Raw genomic sequence first — 16315 nt, forward strand, 5'->3', positions numbered from 1 at the left:
TGGAGATATAAAAATGATGAAAATGTGGTTGACACACCATAATACAGCATCTGGAACCTGGACTATTTGCTTTCATAGAAAATGTAGACTTGCCTTGGCCAGACAAACCTGATACCAGTATACCTGAAGGAGCGTCTCCACCCCCATCATTCTGCCCGGACACTGAAGTTCAGCTCCGAAGGCCTTCTGGCAGTTCCCTCATTGCGATACATGAGGTTATAGGGAACCAGGCAGAGGGCCTTCTCAGTAGTGGCACCTGCCCTGTGGAACACCCTCCCATCCGATGTCAAGGAAATAAACAACTCTCTGACTTTTAGAGGACATCAGGGAAGTTTTTAATGCTTGATGTCTTATCATGTTTTTTAATATTCTATTGTGCGCCATCCAGAGTGGCTGGGGAAACCCAGCCAGGTGGGTGGGGTATAAATTATAAATTATTATGACATGCCCAGCACCTTTGCTATTAGGGCACGATCCTCACTGAGACACACTTTGCAACAATACACTTTTTTGTTGAGCGTAGGGAGAGTGTCAGGCAGAAGTGGAAGTGCTGGGCATGAACTGATCAACGTGAACTGATGCTTTTGAGTTCTGAATACAATATGTTTTATTCAGTACAGTATTATTTTTTTAATGAGACACCCTGTCTGTGTGATCTGCTAGGTCCAAAGACCTCACTTCCTGTCATTTCCCTGGCTTAGGAAGTGTCAGTATTTGGCATGGTGTGCGCTGGCTTTGACTGGATCTCCAAATTAACACATGGCAGCCATTTTGTGATATGTCATGGCCCACATGGTAGCTATTTTGTGTCTGAAACCCATAGTGCCCCCCGACCCACTAATGTTGCAGCTTCTAAAATCTTGCACCTCTAGAACAAGAGCTTTTTCTGAAGTACATTGAGATGACCCGATTTCTTGTTGCCTACTATTTGTGAGATTTGGCTTAGCATCCATTCGCACCAATTTCTCCACAGGAAAAGAATTCTACTTTTAAGTTTTACATACTGTTTGAAAGACCTCATTACCTGAGCTGCTTTCTTCATCGCCTCTTCTAGTTGCCTCTGACTTTCCAGAGCTTCTTGCTCTGCCTTGAGCTTCAGAAGAGCCAAGTCGTGCTCATGTCGTTGCTGCTGTGCCTACGGATTAAGTTTAGTTTAGTTTTAGTTTATAACTTATATCCTGCCTTTTTGCATACAATGTAATTCAAGGTTCCTTACACTTAAAATATATTTCCATAAGGATATTAATGCTCCTGTCACTGAATCCTAAATATTTCATTAATGATTAGCACTTATACTTCTGCATCTTTTTGTGTATCTCATGACTTTCATTGCCTATTTTACAAAGTTCACAACTTCCACCCTATACAATAATACTGCAATAAACAAAACTTGTGGTATGAAGTATTGAAATTGCACATAGCTACTTATGACAAATGTGGTTATCATTTTCAGGAACCACAGATTTTGTTCCTCCATTTTCGAACAAGAACCTACTAGTTTTGTAGCTTTAATGGAAATATAACAATATTCATCTGATCGCAACCACTCTTATCTTTGACTGAGATACTTCAGAGGAGTGCATACAGCAAATAAGGCAGAGATAAGAACGCCTACGGTTACCTTTAGAATCTGAGCCAGTGAAACACTTTCCTGCTGGGCAAGTGATATACCTCGGACCCGTTCAACATCAGAGATCTGGCGAACAGACTCCTCAATTGCACTTAAATAATTAAGTTCTGCTGACATACGATGTTGGAGACCAGCAGGTGAGAAGCGCATGGTACCTGTAAGATAAATATGAAATACTAAACACCTACGTGTTCGTGTAAATCACACTTTTTAGAAACATAGGAAGAGTAAGCAGCATCATGAGCCATATATTTTTTGCCAGCTCACCATTCACGTTACCTGCTCCAGTCCTGTTGGTTCCAAGGTTCGTATCAGAGAAGGCATGGTTTGCCTTGGATCCAGAAGTTATAGTCCCTGGAGAGTTTGACAGGGGGCTATTTTTTTCTGCTGTATTTACTGCAGGATCCAATGGTTTCTGTAAGCTTGGAGAATGAGGAGAGCCTGGAGTCCTTGGGGACTTTATCTTATCTGGGAGACTAACAGAAAAGTTAAACAAAAATTGAAGCAAGTCTTTATTCTTTGAAGAAAGAGTAGTCACACAGCAAAACCAGTTTGAAAAGTATCATATATTTCCATCAGTACACAAAGAAAAGAGTAATAGCCAGTGCTTTTCTTCTAGAAAAAATTGTCCCGATACTCATCAGTATGTGCCACACTTTTAACCTTTCTTCTTGGAAAAAAAGGTGGCAGTACAGCCCACACTGAGTACCCCAGGAAAAAAAGCTCTGGCAATAGTTAAGATACAGTCTTCCAACTATTTGAAGAGCTTATATGTTACTTCAAAAACATTGGTATAGTTTATATTATCATACCTCGGTTTTAAAACAGAGATATTAAATTACTGTTTTGCCCACACAAGCATCCACCCTCGCTCTTCCCTTTGTGATATAATCAAATGAGGCAATCTCTAATCAATCATGATTTCCTATTTCATCTAAACCAGGACATTCTGGTTACCAGCTTCGGAACAGATTTGGTTATTAGATCAATTTCAAACTGTGGTTTAAAAACCTGGTTTGTTCCAAATATGGCCTTTTGCTTCACTGCACAAGCAAGAAGTCTGAATGCATGGGGAAAAGACTCATTGACATCACTCAGTTTATTAAGCCAATATATGATTATGATTACTAAATGAAGTGGTTCACTTTACCTCATCAAGGAGTGATCAGAAAGTTCTTCTAAAGTGCTGTCAGAATCTGGGCTCTTCTCTTCTCTATGAGATATTCCATTATTAGGTGATGCATTCTTCACCTGTTGCGATCCATACTCTGACCCTGGCAACATTTTGTTTTCCTCCCTCAGAGAGGCACTTGAAACTGTGCTGAAAGATTCTGACTCTGTAACACATATTTTGGCAAAAAGCGATTTAAATATAAAATAAATATACACTTTCCCCCACTTGACGAGTACACTTGACATTTTCAGATTTTAAAACTTTGCCAAAGGTTTCAACCCAGATTTGGGAGCGTAGTAAATGGCACTTACTTTCCTTTTTCACTCTTTTTTTAGACGATGCAGACGAGTTGGAAGAACCTGCAGAAAGTGTTCCTGAGGAATGGTGGGTAAATTCTACAGCTGGCTGCTCGTACAATGACTTTCTGGTGGCAAACTCTTCTTTGAGGCTGGGGCTGCTGCCACTGTCAATATAGACATGGAAGTAAAATATTGCTTGGCTTTCTCAGTTACATTTATACTACTTGTGTAATGAGCATTTTAAATCATTTAATAAAGCCTTACAAGGCACAAGAGCAGGACTTCTATTTACCTTTAAAAGCAGCTTAAGATAGGCACATGGGCTAGACCTGCAAGCTTTAATGTATAGTTGAATTATTGTTTAGCCCATTTATATTTGGGCTGAATCTTAAAAGCATTTTTTTTTTTAGTAGATGTTGTCGCAATCAGGAATTACACGCAGGACCAGCCATCTGCCCACAATGCATTCCTCCTCCCAACATTGTTTCTGCCTAAAATGGCTGTAGCCAGCCAGCAAAAGAGAGACAGAAAAACTGATTTGTCCTGCTCTCTTGATTGGTCTGCTCTATCTCCCTCTTCCTCTCTCCATGGTTTCAGCCCCAGAATGAATGCCGCTGACAAGCAAAGCACAAAGTGGGCAAGCACCAGCTGTTCAGATATCTGACTCTGCGGAGAGTATAATTCTTTATGTTTGGATAAGTGAACTGGTGGGTATTCAGTGGATGGATAGTGGGACCTGCATGTAAACTATTACAGACACCTTTCCTTTTAACAATGCCATAATGTTTGTGTTCAAAACTGAGTTCCTATTCTCCAACACCCTTAAGGATATTGAAAAATCAACTGAATTAATAAATTAAGTTAAATAGTTACTTTCTCTAGGTCTCTTAAATAGATTAAATAGATGTCAATCCTGATTTGAAACACCAGCAAAGGGAATTTACTTAAATAATTTTCAGGTTGATAATTCAGGATTTTCAAAAACAGTTGAGCTGAGTGTCATTTGTGCCATAAAAAGTACCAGGTTGTGACTTGAAAGCTGTTTTAAATAGACGAAGTATTCATTTACTCTGCTCTGTGCCAAAACTCAGATTTGCCATACTCTATAACAAGGAAGCGTTCCCTTCCCATTCAGGGATGAAAAACAACTCTGTAATAGTTCTTTATTTAATGAACATGGTTTTTCATTGATTTACGCTGCCATTTGTGAACTCATTAAGTACCTGGGCTCAAGAGTAGCTCTTTTATCTGCAATGGTTACACTTTCCTGTGAGGAAATGAAATCATCTTCATATGAAACAATGCTAGCTGGGGGACTCATGACTGGAAGGAAAGGTTCCCGAGTTGGTGGTGTTTGCTCTGACCACTGCTCAATTCCTGCAAGAGGTGAAAAAGCAAAAAGGAAGTAATCTGTATTTCAGAAGCATGCCAAATAATCTTGCTGACAGAGATCCAAAGCCCATTAAGAGCAGCTCTGGAAAATTTCCTTTATATGCAACAACGTTCAATTATAATCTGAAGACAGTTAAGTGATTTCATAGTAAAGAAGTAGTTGCCAAAATTTTCAAAAAGGACTGGAAACTTCTTATCAGCAAATACTGGTATCAGCAAAAAAAACAACACAAAATCCGAGCTACAGGTTTATAACGTACAGTGGTGCCCCACAAGACGAATGCCTCGCAAGACGGAAAACCCGCTAGACGAAAGGGTTTTCCGTTTTGGAGGCGCTTCACAAAACGAATTTCCTATGGGCTTGCTTCACAAGACGAAAATGTCTTGTGAGTTCCTGCGGGGGTTTTTTCCTCCCCCTCCCCCTTTTCTAAGCCGCTAAGCCGCTTATCAGCTGATCCGCTAAGCCGCTAAAAGCCGCTAAGCTGCTAATAGCGCTAATCCGCTAAGCCATCAATGGGCTTGCTTCGCAAGACGAAAAAACCGCTAGACGAAGAGACTCGCGGAACGGATTAATTTCGTCTTGCGAGGCACCACTGTAACTTAAAGAGCTCAGGATTTCAACTGTCATGGAAGTGCAGTCATTTTGACAATTACACCAACGAAACACCAGAGGCAGCAATAAGTCTCTCATTGCCTTACCTTTCCCACACTGCTGGTAATGTTTTGTAAAGATGTTGATGGCACTATGGGGACTCCCCCTTATCAGTTCTTCCCAAGTACTCCTTATATGTCTAAAAATGAGTAAACACTTCTCTGCCTCCTTCTGAACGTCTTTTATGGGCTCACAGCCAGCTATATCTGCAGCACAGAATTCTTTTTCCTTTAACACTTCCACAGTCTTCCAAGTTGGACGCTCACGCCTTTCTCCTTCCTCCTCAGATGCAAGACCATCACTGATTGGCCCCTCACTTATTGACTCTATGCTACCATCACGCGGAGCTACAACTTTACTTTCAGCCCCTGGGGAGCATGCTTGTGTTTTGGACAGATCTCCTAGCATTCCTTCAGCTCTGTAGTTACCTGGAAGGCTGATAGCTGCAGGCCGAGGGCCGAGGGTCTCTGGGAGCCTTTTAAACTCACCAAGGTTTCCAACACCGGGAAGGTTATCATCAAAACTTGCATGTGGGGTGCAAGCACCCAACATCTTCTGGAGCCTGGCTGAAAAGACATCGCTTTCTTCCACAGGGGGGCTGCTGGCCTTTGCCCAACGGCCATCGCCCTGATCTCCTTGCAACAAGTCACGCTCAGAATTCCACACCTCACCATAGTTAATGCTGGCCCCGGCTAACTTCTTGGCTTCGCTTTCAATTCGGCTCGACAAAGAGGCTGCTGTTGCCTTCAGGGCTTCAATGCGGTTCAGTTTACTTTTATACTGATTAATGGTAGGCTGTACAGCAGATGCCATAAATGGCTGAGATGCCAAAGGCATTGATCCCACAGCTGCACTGTAACTCCTTCTGCTTGGTAATGCAGAGTCAAAGTCGTTTTGCAAGACATGTGTGTGATCTAGGGCCAAAAGCTGGGAGACAAATCCTCCAGTCAAGACCATTGAAGGTTGTTGGGAAGAAAGCTGGGCTTCTGAAGTCAGCCTATCTGGCTGAATCCATAAAGGGTTATTCCTATAAACAAAAAAGTTGAATTCTCATAAACTTGGAATAATGAAGACTGAACAATGTTTGACTATTAAATGTGCACATATGTTAACGTATTGGAAATCATTTTAAAAACTAGACTTCTTAGCCCAGATTAGATTTTCCCTGATCCCCCCATACACATTGTGGGAGCAGTGTAAAGGTGTAAAATTCGAAGCTGTGGGGTAGGGGATGTGTTTTTTCCAGGGAGTGAGATCTGGAAGGAGATTTTTTTTGGGGGGGGGGAGCTGAACATATGCATTACTTTTCTTTATATACTGAAAGCCACTTTGTTACTTTAGGAACATAAAAAGCATTGTGCATAAAATGGTTCATCATAAATTTAGATCTGCTATATTAAAAGTACAGATTATTCAGATAATAATTACAAACTGATTAAACTTTTGTTGCAAAAATGCTGAACTTTAAGGAACCTAGCATTCAAGCTTCCCAAATCCTGCACCAAGAGGACTGAAATCTATTAACATTTTCTAAAAAAACAGAGGCTTTTTACTAGGAATAATAGGAGAAGAAGTGCCAAAGAATTTAAAGAGACTACTTATGTATGCTACTACAGCAGCCAGAATGCTACTTGCCCAGAAGTGGAAGGAAGAAAACGTCCCAACGAAGGAAGAATGGATAACTAAGATGACGGACTATGCCAAAATGGCAAAATTGACCATGAAGATCAGGCACCAAGATGAGAAAAAAATTAACCAAGAATGGAAAAAAAATTATAGACTACTTTAAAGAACACTGTAAATGTGTTAAAACATTAGCAGGATTGATGTAACATTTATGAAGTAACAACAGAATTAGGAATGGAAAAAGAAGCTGAAAGTAATTGGAGAAATATAATTATATGCAAGGAGAAGAAAAGGGAAAAAAATGGAAACCAGGGGTGGGTGTACGTGGGTGGGTGTAAGTTAAACAATGCCATTTAGATTAGGTATGTGTGTATAAAGTTGTCATACTTAAAAATTGAAAAATATATTTGAAATATATGGTTTTTTTTAAAGCAAGTGAACTGAAATGTACAACACCTTTCAACTCAGCAAATTTCCGTAACTCAATCATGCTCAACTTGTTTTTCAAAATAATTTCTCTTGATTTTCCAGTCACAGAGGAGGAAAAAGATACTAACAGGAACCCCAGCCCCTGGAAATCTGCCCAGTCACCACTTGGGCTTCTGAAGTTTCAGTGGGCATTGCCCATAAGCTTTCAAGAATACTGTTGTAACATTAAGGGCATTTTGTATTAAGGAAAGTTCTTTATCCCAAAATATTTATGTATTTTTTTATGCAGTGTCATAGAATCCCATCACACACAGAGCAGTGACTACGCATAAAGAAGGTGATTGCTTTTTCAACCTGTATTTCATGCAGGGACATGTCATTCTTATAATGCGGAATCTTACAGAATCTAAAGTGCTGAATTTAAAAATGTCACTTATGTTTGCAGGAAAAGTCCTCCAATTTTGCTGCTGCTTACACAGGGCATATTGCTAAGTCATCTTAAGGCCATTTTCTACTATACTGTACCAAGTTTCTAAGGTTGCAACAGTGACTTTTTACAAAGAACGGTGTCTAATGTTCTATTAAAATACTTACAAGTTGCCTTAAAGATAGTCCTGCTTTCTTACCTAATAAGAGGAGGAGGAGCAGCTTCAGAGAGAGACATATCGCTACTGGAAGATGCGCTGGGTGGACGCTCCTGCGCTTTGTTTTCTTTATCAGATTCCCCAGATGGTTGATATCCAGGTTTGGCCTGGGAAGAAAAATGGAGATATTTTTGAAAGATGAAATTCTGTTAGAATTAATCAAGATAAAAAAAGTTAAAACATGTGAGAAGTCCCAAGTGACCAAGCAAACAGCTGACATTTGTTTTCCGCACTAGACAAAAGTAACAACATATTAGCCATATTAGCTGGTCCTTTGGCAAGAACACCTTATATTTAAGTCAGTATTCTTTCTACTTCTGCAAAAGATGGGGTTCTCCCAAGGCTGCCAATAAATCCCCTGGTGGGGTGTGGATGTTGTAATTTTGGCTACATGTGACTGGCAATCAGTGATTCAAGATCACTATTAGAATATAAAGGTAAAGGGACCCCTGACCATTAGGTCCAGTCGTGACCGACTCTGGGGTTGCGGCGCTCATCTCGCCTTACTGGTCGAGGGAGCCGGCGTACAGCTTCCAGGTCATGTGGCCAGCATGACTAAGCCGCTTCTGGCGAACCAGAGCAGCACACGGAAACGCTGTTTACCTTCCCGCTGGAGCAGTACCTATTTATCTACTTGCACTTTGACGTACTTTCGAACTGCTAGGTTGGCAGGAGCAGGGACCAAGCAACGGAAGCTCACTACATCACAGGGGTTCAAATTGCTGACCTGGCCTTCTGATCGGCAAGTCCTAGGCTCTGTGGTTTAACCCACAGCGCTACCCACATCCGTTTATTAGAATATATGATGGCTTTAATCTTAACTACGGCAAAAAAGAAAAAGAAAAGAAAAAGGAAAGTCTCACAAGGGGACACCAAAACACTCCTTTCCAAAAAGCCTTCCTGGGCAGTCAGGAGACCCTCCTGAACAAAGTGGGATACAGCAGGATGGGGGGCTGGTGTGGGAGGAAGGGAAATTGTGCCAAATCAGGCACAACTGGATGCCGAGGTGACATTTAAAGGTCTACACCCTTCACAGGAGCTGCCACACACACATTACATAATCTGCCCCTTGGTGCGCCTGAGCTTCCTGCCTTCCCCTCATCAATGCTTTCTTCAGAATACGAGCTGGTTAGTTAAATTGATCAACATGCTTATATCAATCAACACCCATGCTGCCCAACATCTGGATTCTTACTCTATGCCATGACAAATGCTGTGAGCTATAGCTGCAGCCATTTTTAACTCTGGGCATGTTTCTTGCTCCTACCAGAGCTCCACACTGCAGGCGCAAACAAAACCTCAGTTTGAGCATTATTCGGCATGTGCAAACCTAATGCCTATCTTTTACTGCTGCTAATACTTTACAAATCTTTTCTTTAAAAGAATGACATTAATACAAACTTTCAAATTGCAAGAAAAAACCCAAGCAAATCTTGCAAAATAGCTATCCCTGTACCTCGTGTCCAGGGACCAGGGGCTCCTCCAGTAAGGTTTGCTCCAGAAACAGTTTTGAGTATGTTTCTTGTAGTTGTTTGGTGGCTAATTCAGGAGCCAATGTTTCCTTGGTCTTATTAGCAAAAGCTTCTTTCTGTTTCTTGTAAAGTTCTTGAAGTCTTTTGTTCTTTTGTTCTGTTGCCACTTTCTGCGCTTTCTTCTCTTCATTCTGCCTCTTTTTCCTTTCCTCTTTTTGTCTAGCAATATACTGGCGAACTTCATCTGTATCATAATAGCGTTTCTTAGAAGTGACTTGAGGCTCTTCATTGGCAGAAAGCTTATCTGGCTTTCTTTTGGTTGGACTATGGCTCCTAATAAATGCAAAAGGTGGTGATTTTTGATCCTGTCTTCCTTCATCCCTCATTTGTTCTGCACCCTGAGAGTCCAGCTGCAGGTCATCAAGCATTCCACGGATCTCCACGGGCAAGAAGTCCTTGTTTACATGGTCTTCTTTCCGTTTTGAATCGGGAAAAGTCGATTCTTTTTTCTTCGTGTTATTCTCCACTCTGACTTTACTTTGTGATCTTTCAGAATTTCTTGATCGGGTTTCTATGGTCACATCCAACTTGAAATTAGTGTCTGTCTTTTCACTGTGGAAAACTGGGGTGGGGATAGGGGGACAAAAGTAGTGTTAGACACTCTCCACTTGTAAGGCAAGGTGGATCTATTTATTTGGCCTCTCATGTGGCAGCTTTTTGTTAAGTGTTAAAAGCCTGTCCACTTAAGCACTTTAGAAAGGCAAGAAACCATGAGACATTCTAGCAACTGCTACAAGAAACGAGCTGCAAAAACCTGAACACATCAAAAACAGAAATAGGCTGCATTTGGTTGACGCTGGACTTCAGCTCGTGCTGGCAGAATTACTACTTCCTCTCTTTCAGCCTGCACCTCCCTGTCTGCTCTGGAGTGCCCCAACCTTCTGGAGCAGTTTTGGAAAGTTCTACAGCAGAAAAGGGGAACGCCTCACCAGGGTCAAATGTTCCACTTGTGAATGGACACTGTCAAATTTCATCCTGTACTGAAGCCAGAATGCAATGCACATTTTGCCAAGCGGTCTACTGTCTTTGATATTCTTCTCAGATTTTCACTAGAAATGGCTATACTGATGGGACACTGTGTGAACATGGTTCCTTATAGAACACATACATGCAAAAAAAACACACACACACCAAGTAGTAGTAGCTTCTACGAATTCTAATCTGGAAGCTTGGCCCTGTATCTATGCACAGCATCTCAAGATCCTTTGGGTAAACATGTTGGATCATAGTTCTGATAAGGATATCAGTTTATTCACTGGTAAAGAATTAGAGCAACTTCTGCAGTGAAAAAAACCCACTTAGGTTAATTTAATCTCTCACCAAGCACCGGGGCCAAGATTATAAGAATTTCCAATATTAGTTTACTTATTTAATAGGCATATATAGTCAACCTGCCCAAATGTGGTCACGGGGCAGGTAATATGCAGCTCAATACAATTAAACCATGTAACATCTTCCACCCACAGTGCAAAAAGATGCATCTTGACCCAATGTTGAAATGAATATGGTGACAAGGCTAGAAACCATTCAAAGGAGAAGGCATTCCACAATCTGGGGTCCACCACAAAAAAGTCCCTCTTATGCACTAGCACCCCATGGACCACCATGCATATGCTGCTTAAAACAAGTTCCACATAGATTTTCAGCATTTCTAGAGTAAAACTGGCTCAATCAAGAATTGAAGGTCATTTATATTATAGAAAAACTTCAGCTGTGGAACTTTTTTTAAGGCAAATCTGAAGACTTCTGATAAAGTGTATAGAAGCTGGATCAGCAGTCAGAAATCTCAACAGTTCTTGTGGGAAAAGACATTGACAATGGAATGCCAAGAAGGGATTAATGGCTGAGCCTGTATACAACAGCAACTCAATAATACTGAGGAGCTAAGTCACAGCCAAGAAAGGTGAAAATTACAGTAAACTGATTGGATTTGAGCAATGCAATATCATTTAAGCCCCAATAAATCATGTAAGAGAGTAGTTATTTTTATCTCTTTGATAGTCCCTTGGGTAGGAGGTAAACAAGGCTATTTAATTCTAGTGGCTCATGGCCATAGGCCATTTCACTTACTGAAAATGAAATAAACAAGTTGAAACCAGCTGAGTCCCAATTCTATTGTTCTGTTTCAATCACAGTCACACATGACTTGTTGCACACAAGCTATCTCATCCGAAACTGGGCGGGGAAGTTACCAAACTGTCACTAGTCTAATGTTCAAGTTGTCAAAGATGCTGGGGTATTGCCATCTCCCCTTCCTAACTATCCTACAGTTCTAGCAGAAGAGGAAAAGGAAATAGACAGTGACAACAAAGGTGTCAGCTAGGAGAGAAAACAAGATCCTTCAAGATAGCCAAACCAGAACCAATTTCCAAGGTAATGGTTGAGTTAAGAGCTACACTGGTGTCACCCAAGCCTCAGGAGATCTCAGAAAACTAAATATATGGTGGAAAGCTCCCCAGACCAGAGATGGGGAATCTGTGGTCCTCCACTTATGTTAAAGTACTATACTCATCCTGACCATTGACAATGATGGCTGAGACTGATGGAGCTGTCATTCAACAACACCCCTAATACAGACAATGCTAATGTGCACTAATGCTTCCTTTTCCAGTTGACAGTTCTTCATCAAATGCATAATGTCCTTTCTACAGCACAGCAAGAGAAAGTCAGATAGGGAGCGGTCTTTGTTGCGCTCGATGACCCAGAACACGACCCCAGTGCAAATCAGGGGTGGCCAGTATTTGCAAAACCTCAGCATCCCATTCCCAAACATGCACCCCCAAGTGCAGCCGATCCCAACAGTTATAAGCAGTGATTTGAACCCTGCTTTCGGCAGGGATCGGCTGCACTTGGGAGCTCAAGAGCGGAACCAATTCCAGAGGGGCTTGTGTTTGGCACCAAATTTGAAAGGACACAAATGTCAGGGAACCATTGACAGCATGATTGCTGCTCCCCGGCCATATTATTATCTGCCCCATACCTGGTACACAAAGCTTAGCTTACCAGATTTAGTGGGCTTATCCTTGCCAGCTCTGTCAATGGATAATGGCTCTTGGTCCTGCTGCCCTACTTTAGGTGCTGGACCCAGGATCTTCTTTGCAAGTCTCAGTCCCTCCCGCCAGGATGAGGTACATATTACACTGGTACCACCTAAAACAAAGAACCAAGAAGGACATACGGAGTAATTTTCCAGTGCTTCATTAGCAATATAAACTTCAGGACACCGCAAAGATTGCAAAAAAGGAGGGGTAGTACCAGTGGTGGAGGGCGGCGTCTGGATCAAAAGATGAAAAAACTGAACAATGTTTAAAGAATGCAAGCCAAAGCTTGTGTTTAAAAGCTAACTTGAATTGACCTGGTTTGGAATCGGGACTTGGAAGTTGGGCCACTTTCTGGATTTTGCGCACTGGTCTGGTTGCTTTTTTCCCCTTGGCTTTTGCAGCAGGTGTCTCTTTCACAGTCAAATTGTCTTCTGAAAAACAGTGTGAGAGAATCATTGCCACAACTAAAAGAACACACAAAGACATGTATCAGAACTGTAGCAGCTTGCCTTCTTAGCTAGTCTCTAGCCTATCAGAATTTAAATACACAACATCAGGCTTTCAAGATAGACTTCATAGTCTTTCATTTTTGTTTTTTCTTTAATCTAAGAAGTCTGGGAAGTAGGGCTATAAGCTTTTGTTAATTTACAGGTTAATTATGTAGGATGTGTAGTTGTTCTTTGCTTTCCATGTGGCTATTAATAAGATGTTTTGTGCTTTTATACTGTAAACCATTCTGTGATCCTTTGAAGGATGGTATAGCTATGTAAATAATAAATAATAATAATAATAATAATAATAATAATAAGGTTTTCTACTTACCTGCTAATTGCAGTTCTAAGTCAGGACCTAACTCTCTACTGAGATTAATAAATTCCTCTTCACGCCACACCTTTCCATCAGGTGTACGGATCTTGGCTTCTGATGGATTGAATCCTAACAAAAGTAGTATACCTATATTTAGCTGACTTTAAACAATTGGTTAACATAAAGGTGACCAATGCATAATGCGGACATAATTTATCTGTTTTAAACATCTAATACATTTGTTACTAGAAATAAAGAAACTCAGATTCCAAATCCATGTTGCATAAAATAGATTAAACGAGAAATTTCTGTACAGAATTGTTACGTAACAGAAAAATAAGATACATTCCTGAAAAATAAAAAAAGTTGCAATGAGGGAGCAAGTACACTTTAGAATACAGTGGTACCTCAGGTTACATACGCTTCAGGTTACATACACTTTAGGTTACAGACGTAACCCAGAAATAGTGCTTCAGGTTAAGAACTTTGCTTCAGGATGAGAACAGAAATCACGCTCTGGCGGCACAGCAGCAGCAGCAGGCCCCATTAGCTAAAGTGGTGCTTCAGGTTAAGAACAGTTTCAGGTTAAGTACGGACCTCCGGAACGAATTAAGTACTTAACCGGAGGTACCACTGTAGTTTACACAGATGACTGACTGATGCCTACAGAACCAATAAAATGCAAAGACTGTACTGTGTGACTGCTGTGCAAGTACAGCCAGTCGTTTCCTACAAGCTGTATCAGAAAAATCTCTTGTGCGACCGTGACAGGCGGCAGCTGTGATAGTTAGCACCAACGACAAGGAAACTAACGAAATAAAAGCAATTAATCCCTACAGTTAGTCACAATCCAATGTTCGTGAATTTAACTCTAAACGTATACAGTGCATCTGAACAAAAACATCTTCACGGATGGAAATGCAGGTAAAGTTTGGAAGGTAATACATAATAAGAATTCAAACAATCCTTTGTCTTTAATGTGTTCCTATCTAAGGTAGGGTGCACCTATCCCAGAACTGCAAGAGAAACCACGTTCTTGGTTTCGCAAACCAAATAAATATATTTCTTCTCACACAGATTCAATTTATAAGCTATCTACCTTTATATGAAGGAGCAGGAGGTGCAGCTGCAACTTTTCGGACTTTCGGAGTTACAGCTGCAGCAGGTATAGGATGGTCATCGTATCCCAGATGATTTCCTCTGCTGCTCAGCTCTTCTGGGCGCGCCAATTGCTTCCTAATCCGTTCCTTCAGTTTTTCCAGTTTAGCCTCACGCCGATGCTGCTTTAAAATATCTAATCTGTGTGCACTGGATGTATTGGCAGAAGAAGATGAGGGTTCTGCCAGCTGCAATTCTTCAAGGTCAGCATCCTGGGTTGTGGTACTCTGAGAAGTTTTACTATATTCATCTCTAGATTTCTCAGCCTTTTCCTCCTCTGATACAGATTTGAAGAAAACCTCAGAATTTTGTAAGGCATCAATTGCTGGTCGGTCATTTAAATATCTGACAACAGTTTCATCGGCAAAAGATGGGCTTTGGAAATCTCTGTGCAAATCTGATTCACTTTTTTCAAAGGTAAAATGTTTCATTTTTTCAGTCTTATTCCCCGCTTCTTTACGCTTTAAACATCTAGCCTCTGGTTGGTAAGATGTTTTATAAGGTGGGGACCATGGAGGGCCCCTAAAGGAAGTAAACATAAAAAAAACAACTGAGAATCAGCTCTAAAAACATATAGTAAATACAAAACAAAAGATCTAACAAGACTTTTGCAAGTAGAATCGCTATTACAGTGCAAGTATCCAATTAACAAATTATTCTTATTTTTGTTGAATTTCTTATAATGCAGTTCTGAACGTAAAACAACAGAATGTGCAAGAAATTTAGGTTCCTCTTCATAATCTTTTTTTCCTGCAAGACTGAGCTGCCTGGGCTCTACACCTCTCCATCAAGCATCAACTGAAACCAGAATGTTTCCCAATGTACAAGATTGCTGCTCTCTAGGGCTAGACAAATACTTTCATGCTTATGTAGTGCTGAGCCTCAGCAGTCTACAACTGCACACTGAACATTAACAGTACAGTGGGGGTATATATTTATTTTTTCCTGCATGGAAGTCTTAGGCAGTGAGGGACTGGAACCAGATTTTTTTTTTTTGTCTCACTTTATGCATCTGAAAACCCAAACTTCAGTCCTTTTTCCAGGGTGGTTTAGGTTTTAGAGATTCTGCTCCTTCATAGCTCAGAATTATTCAAAACTAGAGGTGATGGTTTTCCTTCAATACTAATCTCCCCTGCACCATGAATTTTCTCTATGAAGTGAGGAAGAGCCCTCAAAATCTTTGTTGCATCCTGGATACAGGAGAGGGAATACAAGCACTCCTAACAGTCTACTCTAACAGACAACACAGTTAGTAAGCCAATTCCCTTTCCCCACTCCATTCCCTCACCCCTCATTTAACTGACATCTTCAACAGTCTGTGCAACGTCCAGCTCACAAAAACCTGCTTGGATTGAAAGGTGGGATAGGAAGTTAATAAATATTTGTTCCTTAAAAAACGGCAGGTTCTGTGCTGATGGTTTGATTCCATGAGTTAGCAAACTTTCCTCTTATTTCATACTGACCTGAAAGAAACCACAAGGGGTTCATGAAATTCAACATGTCCATTCTTTCCAACATTGCTATCCAAAGTGGTGGTACGAAGGGGGCAGCGAAGGGACCTCTCCTTCTGGCTGGAAGACCTGGAAGCTGAAGAAGAAACCAAGGAATCCTCTATGCATCTTGCGGGGGGGGGGGGGAGGTGCTCAATTAGCACTCAGGAGTACATTAAATAATCCTCAGAGTCTTTAGAACGTAGTTTCAGGCGCTCAGAAATAAATGGTAAGGAACTGGAGCAAAGTAACAAACTTATTTGTAAAACATATTAAAAGCCTGCATTTCGGGGGTTGCCTGTATTTCAAAAGAACACTTAAAGGACAGCTTGGTGAACTCACTTCCTAGTCAACAGATAAAATTCAACAATAATGTCCATGTTTTCCCCCTCGCTGGAAAGTTTATGAGCAAGAATTTTTACAGATTTTATGCTATTGGTA

At 40.9% G+C, this 16315-nt stretch overlaps 1 protein-coding gene across 10 annotated transcripts in view; it reads right to left on the minus strand.

Annotated features, from left to right (window-relative positions):
* The window catches only part of CEP350 (centrosomal protein 350), a 62487-nt gene that overhangs the window by 30195 nt on the left and 15977 nt on the right, over positions 1-16315 (minus strand). For 7 of the 10 annotated variants that reach the window (XM_081865086.1, XM_081865082.1, XM_081865085.1 and 4 more), the window contains 14 exons: positions 15848-15971; positions 14326-14906; positions 13242-13355; positions 12734-12850; positions 12382-12528; positions 9303-9940; positions 7829-7953; positions 5195-6174; positions 4327-4480; positions 3116-3267; positions 2781-2967; positions 1898-2106; positions 1622-1785; positions 1025-1135 (listed from right to left, as the gene is read on the minus strand). In XM_081865086.1, coding sequence (XP_081721212.1) covers positions 1025-1135; positions 1622-1785; positions 1898-2106; positions 2781-2967; positions 3116-3267; positions 4327-4480; positions 5195-6174; positions 7829-7953; positions 9303-9940; positions 12382-12528; positions 12734-12850; positions 13242-13355; positions 14326-14906; positions 15848-15971 — 3803 coding nt within the window. The remainder of the gene's footprint in view (positions 1-1024; positions 1136-1621; positions 1786-1897; positions 2107-2780; positions 2968-3115; positions 3268-4326; positions 4481-5194; positions 6175-7828; positions 7954-9302; positions 9941-12381; positions 12529-12733; positions 12851-13241; positions 13356-14325; positions 14907-15847; positions 15972-16315) is intronic. The other 3 variants (XM_081865084.1, XM_081865081.1, XM_081865089.1) reach the window with 3 other exon arrangements.

Source organism: Podarcis erhardii, assembly GCF_964252035.2.
Source record: "Podarcis erhardii genome assembly, chromosome: 6".
Classification (NCBI taxonomy): domain Eukaryota; kingdom Metazoa; phylum Chordata; class Lepidosauria; order Squamata; family Lacertidae; genus Podarcis; species Podarcis erhardii.